The 9,943-nt window shown below is 39.7% G+C and overlaps 1 protein-coding gene across 1 annotated transcript in view; it reads left to right on the top strand.

Moving 5' to 3' along the window:
* Positions 1 to 9,346, top strand: part of LOC126397141 (artemin) — a 50,368-nt gene extending 41,022 nt beyond the window's left edge. The window contains exons 3-4 of the mRNA XM_050055687.1: positions 2,566 to 2,740; positions 8,464 to 9,346. Of these exons, the coding sequence (XP_049911644.1) occupies positions 2,566 to 2,740; positions 8,464 to 8,873 (585 nt within the window). The 3' untranslated portion in view covers positions 8,874 to 9,346. The remainder of the gene's footprint in view (positions 1 to 2,565; positions 2,741 to 8,463) is intronic.
* The last annotated feature ends 597 nt before the right edge of the window (positions 9,347 to 9,943 follow it).

Genomic DNA, 9,943 nt, shown 5'->3' with positions numbered 1-9,943 from the left:
TTTACGTTTATGTTTGTTGATAATTCCTGTTTATTTAACTATATATTTGTAAATACTATTGTTTAAATTTCTTATATTTTCACGTATCTTTCCTCTCTTGCAAGGAGCACCTGTAACATAAATAATTTCCCCTCGGGGATCAATAAAGTATTTCTGATTCTGATTCTGATTCTGATTTTAGCCCCTTTACTGGCCAGATGCAGTAATGCACTACCACAGAATACTGTCTGTCTCTGTCCAAGCAGCACTTAAACATCAATCCAAATTAGTCTGCGCTGAGTTTAAAAGAGAGACTGAATAACTAAGTGATATACAGTTTTAAAAAGAAGTAATCACTGTAACATCTTCAACGGTTCCATGCTGCTTTTTACTGTTTAGTAATCTGTTTTCTGGCCTGTCCGTGACATCGAACATGACACTGCAAAAAAATACCCATTCACAGAAAGGCATGCTCATCTGCAGTAGACCTACAATATGTACACAGCTCTGGTCTACTGGCAGTGGGAAAGGAGTCTATAGCCTATTTTTAGTGGGTTTACCTGTGTTTAAAAAACCCATGTACACATGCTAATTTTGGTGTAAAAGGCGTGTGCCCACTATCTGCAATCCGTAACTGCCAGGCCCCCTGGAGATAGAACGTTGGTGAGTGTCTGTGAATGTAATGGCAGTCATAAACAGCTGATAAGCCGTTTGTTACTCTCTTCAAACATGTTCAAACATGTCAGTCTCTGATGCACTCTCTCCTGAAGACACGGACTGTAATATCTTCCAGTAAGGTTAAATATGACATTTTAACACCTGCCTGGAGGTAAATCAGAATCTTTTTTATGCCCTGCATGCCTATTAATAGGCTACCAATTAAGAAGTTGGCTACAAAAGAACATTTGCACAATTTCTATAAAATAAAAACTGGGACACTCCATTTTTATAGTTGAATTTTTTGATAAATAATTAATGACGATGAAAGGGTGTCAGTTTCATTGTTATTTAATACATTTGACAAATGCATAAGTAAATTAATGGCTTTAAATGTTGTCTATTAAAGCCTTTTAAAATAATTATGGTTTTAATGTCTTTAGTTACAAGGTGTGTTTACATTTTCTAAGTCTGAGGCAGTTCTAAATTTGGTGACACAGTAGGAACAGAGTCAGGAAAGATAAAATGTATGAATCCCTGATTTCTGCTAAGCAGATGTGAGTACATTGTGTGAGTGAAGCCTTATGTAAATGCAGCAGTATTACTGGTAGAAGGATTTGTTTTATTTAATTACTACTGAGCCAGCTGCCACAACACATCTGCTTTGGTTGTCAACACAAGAAAGGATGCAATCGAGGGGTAGCTTGGCTGCCTCGCTCCAGTCGTCCCCCGTGGTGTCGCACCCTTCACTGAGTGGTCAGGCCACCGTGGTCAGGTCCACTCTGATCCTCATGGTAAATGGACTTGCATTTGTTAGACTTTGTAGTCTTCTAACCACTCAAAGCTCTTTCACATGCCACATTCACCCACATTTGTAGACTATTACATAAGCATACACATGCATCAAAGCTATTCAAAGAAGGCTGGAACACACGCTTTGACGCCATGTATGAAACTTGTGCAGTGTTACTGAAGCTGAAGTTGGAGGGTTACAGCAGATGGCGCTAGAAATAAAGGGATGGTATCTGTTCAGATACTCCCTGGGTGCACCCTTCTTATCCTCCTTGGTTGCACTCGGCCTGACAGAACCTTTTTGATACACTCAATTGGATGGCAATCAATATACAATAGAACATTTTTATATAGAAAGCATTTGTTTATGGTCTTTATTAAGGACCTTATTCTGATTCTGACTCAAGGCTGACTGAGAACACCTATGATAGTGCACCACCTATTAAGCCTTTTGGTAGGTGCACACAAGATTTCACTGTGCATGTATTGTACCTGTACCACGTGACTTCTCCTCTTTTTTTTAACCTCCTTGACATTCACTGACACGCCAATAAATTAGCCATTGGGAGTAATTTGGGGTTCAATATCTTGACCAAGGAAACTTTGACATGTGGACTGGAGGAGCTGAAAATCAAACCGCCAATCTTTCAAACTGCTCTACTGCCTTAGCCACAGAGGGTCTCTTCTCATGTCACCATTCGTGCACAGTTTGACATTGATCTCAGCTCTTTTAGGTTAATAAATAAATGCAGACACAAAACTGGACCAAAATACTTTAGGGATGAGGATCATTTTTCATTTTCCATCAAGGTCTTAACAAAAGTTGCTCTTTGCATTTGTGTCTCTGTACCTCTGGCGGGCTAATACTTATAAGATCCGCTCTTCTACCAGTCAATGAGGGCTTGTTAAACACTATTGGAGTGCACTATATATGACAGTCATACTTCTGTCCACTTTCCCACCACTGGGCTGCTTCAGTGAAAACATTTAACCCTGACTGCATCTGTCATTGTGATTGCATCTCCTTTCTGCTTGATAACATGTTTTACAATGAAGTGCAGTGAATCAGTGAATCTATCAGCTTCCCTAACTGAGCAGCCAGCCTGATGACCAAAGTGTGTTCCTTGATGTAATCAGGTGATGCTGTGGGTGATGGTGTCATTGCTAACACTAGTAAAAGATGTGTTTTCTGAGGAGGACAATAAAGAGGCTCATCCAGACCTCCAGCGTGTCCAAAGGCAGCCCTCCTTGTCTCCTGCTGAAGATCTGGAACAGGACAGCAGTGTTCACACACCCTGGCCTCAAGCCCTTGGTAAGTATTACATTATCTTATTTCATTAGTCTACAATCTATTTTTGTTGCTGTTTTACTTCACATCCTTGTAATGTTTTATTTGATGATTATGATATGTAAACAGCTGTCGTATTTGCTGTTTTTAAGTGATTTAGTCATACGCCCTATCGTTAGAAAGCTACGCTCCTTGCAGTTTAATTGATGTGGATCATTTTAAGATACAGCCACCACAGCAGGTTCAATAAATGCTTCTTTCAGACAAACAACAAACAAATGAACAGTTAAAACCTTTTATTTCTCCAATCATAAGATAGATAGACAGACAGACAGACAGACAGACAGACAGACAGACAGACAGACAGATAGATAGATAGATAGATAGATAGATAGATAGATAGGAATCATTACATAGATAGATAGATAGATAGATAGATAGATAGACAGATAGATAGATAGATAGGAATCATGACATCCATAGATATCCCCAAACTGCCTTTGTATCATTTGAAATGGTTATATTTCTCTTCTTGCTATATGTAATAAAAAATGTTTTTCTTATCAAGTGAGGTTTTCCAGAAGTGTTTTTATATACAGTAACCTCTGAAATAGATATTTCTGTCTTGGTTGCTTTGTTTTTCACTCATAATCACACATTCAGTACATTGTTTTATCCTCTTTTCTTTTAAAAGTGCCTGGACAAAACCTTAGAAAAACATGTAAAATGTTTCTTTTGTATTATATTATTTACTTTGAATTTGGACTATGTAAGGCTTCATGATATCGCCCCATTGTGTTTTCCAGTTAATAAGTCCCAGTTCTAGTCATCTGCAGCATCTTTTTCCAAGAAATCAGGATTTTAAAAAAAACTTCTATTGCAGTGTCTTAGTGACTCTGAATGTTGGTGAAAGAACTTCAGAGTGTTATCCTTTTAAATGATACCATGCACGTACATGTACTAAAATTTGAACAAGAACAGCTTTCAATGTGCTTTGGGTATGACCTCGATAAGCGTTTAAGGTGAATTTAAACTTAATCTAGTGTGACCGTAACAAATTCTGGTATTTCTGGCTGGACTGATCAGTTCTGCACATATACAGGTGATGGATGGCACATTTGCCATACTGGGTAAATTCCCTTCATACATTTGTACTTTGACTGAACAAAGATCTGACTGTAGCTTGAGTCTGAGATCTCAAGACTTAGTGTTGTTGTCTGTTCCTAGTGCTCAGACTGAGCTGGGAAAAAAAGCCAACAAACACTGACTTTTACCAGGGAGGCAGATGTGATTGTAAAGCCAAACCCTGTTCTTTTTTCCTATATCCAACTATGTAGTTTTGTTGCCTAAACCCAACCACAAAACATAACCACATGCATTCGTTATTGAAGAAAAGATGTCAATTCGCTGTGTTGTACTGACAAAGTGTGTTTATTTTGAAAGAGACTTTATGCAAATTGTACATTTCCTGTGAAATCAGAAGTGTATTTTAAAAACAGACAATGCATGTAACAGGCTGAAGCTGACACGGTGTCCCAGAACGTCAGCAATCAACACACCCAGGGTACCTTGCACGCCATTTGTCAATGTGGAAAGTCCATGACCAAATGGAAAAGTTGAATATCACACAGAGTTACAACCTCTTTTTTGGTCAGGTTAGTCTCTAAGGGAATTAATATGAGTCACTGCAATGTTCTCACACAACGTGTTTACCTGCAATTGCTGTACCCGCAGCTTAATTGTTTGTTTGTTTTAACCCAAAACCAAAGTCAAGTAATGTCCAATTTAGGTTTGCAGATCTTTTTTTATTTTTTTTTATTTTTTGTTCTAAACATGAAGAAAGACAGCTGTACCTTAGCTCAATTGCTTGTGTTGTTTTAACCAATGAATTAATCCAAATTGGTGGAACTACCTCAGCCACCAGGGATATGGGCGAGAGTTCCCCCGAGTCTTCAGGCTCTGCCTCCTCCACAGTGGACGTGACGGCCGGGTTCAGGAATTCCTCCTTTCTCCAGTCTGCCAGAACTTCCTTGAGGCCAACAGAAAGTCCCTCTCCATAGCCTCCCCGAACTCCTCCCTCACCCAGATTTTTGTTTCGGCGACCACCCCAGCTGAAGCCCTTCTGGCCAAGTGGTACCTTTCTGCTGCTTCAGGAGATCCTTGGGCCAGCCAGACCCTTCCAGGACACCGCCAAGAGACTGCTGTACGGTGCGTGTGCAGAAACAACAGTCAGAGACCTTCTCTTAGCAACCCGCAGTTGCATCGAGGGGACCCTCACGTTCTCTGGGGAGAACCCCAACACAGCGGTGCTCAGCCGAGGGCTCATTAGTATCCCCACACCCACCCAGCAATTCTCACCCTGGGCAACTCCGAAGAAAGCACGAGTCCAGCCCCTCTCCAGGATTTTGGTTCCAGAACCAGTGCTGCACGTGGAGTTGAGCCCAACTAAATCTAGTTGGGACCACTCCACCTCCCGCACCAGCTCCAGCTCCTTCCCCACCAGAGAGGTGACATTCAGTGTCACACTGATCACAAGAAGGAGAAAAATATCACAGATTTAAATGGCAAAAATAGTAAAAATAAATTTACCTTAATTTCTGTAAAAGTAAGGGATGGTCTGTCAGGCAGATATTTTAACTTTCGATGAATTTGGTTTTTCTGAACTATGTTTTAAAAAAATAAACGAATGTCCAATTCGTATCTTATTGGACATGCCTTCTCTTAGGCCATACTTAAATGATAGGGGCTCAAAAATGGTAACTGTACAGTTTTTGTAGTGCTTACAGCCGTTACTGCACATGAGAATCTCTGCTGATACTGACTTATTGTTGTGATGCTGTCAGGTAAACCCAAGCTGTGTTTCTCCTTTATTTATCAAAGTGATGGAAAATATTAGGTTGGCACACTAAAGCATCACACTAAGATTTTTTGAAAACTGTGCTCTCACTAAAAACAATTATAATGTTTAGTACAGTTAGGCATGATTGCCTGAACATTGCCCAATTCAATTGTAACATGAAATAGTTGAATAATTACATTAAATAATGCAAACCCATGTGGCATGTTTTAACATGGCTGAATATGTACCTGAGCAGGGTTTGACTGAGAGGTCCTGTGCTCACTGCCTGGGGCCTTTTTCTATGCATTTTTTTGTTCCTTTTTCCTTTGGTTTTCTTTTGGTAAACATTGAGGCATGAACTGACATGCTGCTGTAAATGAGCATTCCACAGTGGTAATAACCATTCCCTAAGGACATTATGGAGGCATTAAGAGAAAGTGCAGGGCAAAGTCATCCCAAGTTCAGGAAGTAGAAATCAGTCTGGGCCAACACCAGATCTGCATAGCGGCGTCGGTAAGGCTTGTTTGGAATGTTACTGGCAACTGAGAGAGCAACCTCAGCTCCTGTTGGAGTTCAGCCAGCAGCTCCACTGCCCTACTGGTGATGACCCAGCATAGTAGCTGTACAGCAAGCTGATAACCAGAGGAATTTCACTCCCTAATTCAGCATCAATGTCTGCTTTCAATTTAGGTATTAAAAGTATTCAATGCAGAACAATTTAATTACATTAAATAAATCAAAATAATTAAAATTATCAAAAGGAAATGCAGCAGCTCCTCATATTTGAAAAGTATTTGTCAAATATCAAAATATTTGTCAACTCATCAATCATTTAATTGCTTCACTTATTTACTTATATGGTTGTTACACTCCACCACTGGTCAGCAGAAGGAGGCACAGCTTTTACGTATAGTCTTAAGTAGGATCAGCGTAGTGGGAACAACGGAGGCATATCGCCGCCAAACCATTAAAACAAAAGAAAAAGAAAAAGAAAAAAGATCAGCATAGGGTGAAACATGAAATGTTCATTTTTAAAAGATGTTTTTCACATCAAGATATTTTAATGTTATTACGACATACAAACTTATGTTATAACAAGAAACTTTTCTTGAAAAAAAACTTCTTCTTATTACATAATATACAATGTATTTTGTTGTAAGGTAAAATGTTTTATGTTATAATGAGATAGCTTAACATATTGTTATAAATGATGGTCAGACCATGAATTTAAATCAACAAATCTACTATGAGGCATATTCATTTCATTTCTGTCATTGTCCACTCTGAATCTTAGTTGTTTTAAGTAAACAAAAGCACATGGCTTATTATGCAGGATTACAAAGAATGCTCCAGGCCAAATAAGGAAGCTAGGCTGTCTCCTATCCTAACTCCTGTCACTGTTCAACCATGGACTCAGAATAAACTGTGAAGCAGACAGTTCAGTTTAATTTTGTTTATAAAGCCCAATATCACAAATCACAATTTGTTTCAGAGGACTTTGCAACATAGCCTCCAACATCCCTCAGTCCTTTGACCCTGGCAGCAGATAAGGGATGAGAGAAATGAAACAAATATGCCTCAGAGTAGACACGCCTGACACCTCTGACTCCGCCTTACAAAAAATATTCTTGTAATGTTCTTTTTGTTATGCCACTCTCTTCATCTGCTGGCCCTGCTTTGTCTCCCCGGCAGAGCAAGGCTGCTATTATGACTATTGACCTGTTGCACACTTTGGTATGTTTTTACTTGCACTTTTATTTTCAACAGTTTCATTTGCACTACTGTATTTTATTTGCACTATCTATACTACAGTTTTTTTGCACTTTTAATTATTATCTCCTGGGCTAGTGCAACCTTATGGAGCTTATATTTTTTTAGCCTTACCTGTTATGACAAAGTTGATGTATTTATTTCGCCCAGTAGTCTTGATTGTTCAATTATGTTATTCAAATCGGCTTTCTTGCTGTACTACATGGTTGTCTTCTGTGTGTCTTGGTTGTACATGGTGGTTGTATCTGCTGTGCAGCTATGTCGCACTATGTGCCCAAAACAGATTTCCCGTTTTGGACATTAAAGTTTATTTTATCTTATCTTATCTTATAATTTAATTATAATTAGGGTCTGACCATTATTATTGGTCAGCTGTGAAAAGTAGCTGTCGGATATTTGATCTATTAACCTCTTTAACTGGTTGCAATTATTGTGCATTCAGATACATCAGATAAATGTATTAATCAGAGCACTCACATAAGGAGGTGTCATTTGCAGAGCACTTCTTGAGCTGAACTTCTGAACAATTCTGTTAAAATCTGTGGGGGGTGGGGGTATTAGAAACTGCTGTTTCTACAGCCTCTCCCTGCTGATTTTGACAGAGAATCGTTAAAATCCTTCTTAGTCTCCTACAGTAATCATACTTATCATGGTATGATACTGGCTTGCTCTGCTGCCAGTAAGTGGCAAACAAAATTCTGCTTTAAAAACACAGGTCACCATGTAGTCTTGGTATTAACTGTATCCTTTCCGTGAAATAAGTATTTGAACTCCCTGAAAAATAAGTCTCTATAGCAGTGACATAATGTTGCACTACCAAATCCAAAAAGGCAACAAATAAAGTCATCACAACATATTTGGACAGTCCTGCCTTCCTGTCTGCTCTAGTAAATAAAACTGCCTATCAGTCCACTGATAACCCATTGATTTACACATAAGATTGTTCCCTTGCTGTTTCAACAGAAACTGCAGCACATCAATAAAGTAATGATACTGCTCCTGAATTCATGTGAAAACTTCATTTTGGGAGCCAAACTGTGGTCGCAATATTGTTTTTGATATTACAGAACTCTTCTTACATGTCCATGTTGGCAACTGACTACCCAGGTGTCTTATCTGCGTGTCATTTTTCTCATAGAAGAGTGGTCAATGATGCAGGATGAGGAAATCCAGCAGAGCAGATGGCGGCGCTCCCCTCCTGTCTCCAGCTTGCCCAGAACCTCAAGGAGGAGCCGCAAGAAGACCAAGAGCATCCACGATTGCCACTTGGAAAGGAAAGAGATACGGGTGCGAGATCTTGATCTCGGTTACGACTCAGATGAAATAGTCCTCTTTAAGTACTGTGTTGGGACCTGCCACAGCTCCCGCAAGAACTACGACCTGGCACTCAAGGTTCTGATGGACAAGGGGAGCGTCTCCGGCAAGATGGTCAGCAGTCACCCCTGCTGTCGGCCTACCTGCTATGAGACTGTGTCCTTCATGGACACCCAGACTACCTGGCAGACAATTAGGTGGCTCTCGGCGGCCAACTGCAGCTGTGTGGGCTGATTGCAAAGTCTGTCTATCTGCATTATGCAAACACAGAAACACTGAGTGAAAACTTGTGGGAAAGAACTGGATGCAGCAAAGGCCTGTTCTCAATAGTTTGGTAGTGTGATCTGAAGCATGGGCCTTGGACAGGATCCACAGTACAGTGGCTATGGCCTTCCATCCGCTAATAGCTTGACTGTTAATGGAGGATACCTTCAGATAGAAGCATATGGCACAAGCAGGCTATCTGGATGTTTGCCAGCAGCCTGGGGCAGTGAAAGGTTTGTTTTAATGCCTCCAGCAATGTGCACAGAGGAGGTCATTATCTGTACAGTCCATAATGGATAATATTTTGTGTCCGTCATTCACGCTATTGAAGGCTTATGGGTGATGACCCTCTGGCAACGATGTTGGAGGTCCTTAGGTCTTTGGCATAAGAAGCTCTGATTAGCTAATCATGTCAAAATGGCTCTTTTGCCAGTTAAGGTTGCTGACCCCTGCTTTAAAGGATGCCAAAGATAGCACAATCTTAAAAAAATAAATTTGAAAAAAAGCTCAGATGCTATCTACTTACCTCAGCAACTTTACCATTCAAGGGCAACAAAATACTAGCTTCATAGGACAAATTACTATTCTCAATTCAATTTTATAAATTATAATTTTGAGGCTAGGATAATAATTTGGACTCACAAATTTCAAAAACATTACCCCTTAGAATTCTATGAGGGTATACGTATTAACAACATTGATTTTTTTTTAATTTAAAGGGTTAGTTTGGGATTTTTGAAATGGGGCTGTATGAGGTACTGATATATAGTCAGTGTATTACCTTCAGAAGATGATGGTTGGCATGCCCCCAGTTTGGAATATCAATCAATCAATCAATCAATCAATCAATCAATCAATTTTATTTATAAAGCCCAATATCACAAATCACAATTTGCCTCACAGGGCTTTCCAGCATACGACATCCCTCTGTCCTTATGACCCTCGCAGCGGATAAGGAAAAACTCCCCAAAAAAAACCCTTTAATGGGGAAAAAAAAACGGTAGAAACCTCAGGAAGAGCAACTGAGGAGGGATCCCTCT

This window comes from Epinephelus moara, chromosome 10, assembly GCF_006386435.1.
Source record: "Epinephelus moara isolate mb chromosome 10, YSFRI_EMoa_1.0, whole genome shotgun sequence".
NCBI lineage: Eukaryota > Metazoa > Chordata > Actinopteri > Perciformes > Serranidae > Epinephelus > Epinephelus moara.
The sequence above is the reverse complement of the archived record's forward strand: the minus strand, read 5'-3'. Positions and strand labels throughout refer to the sequence as shown.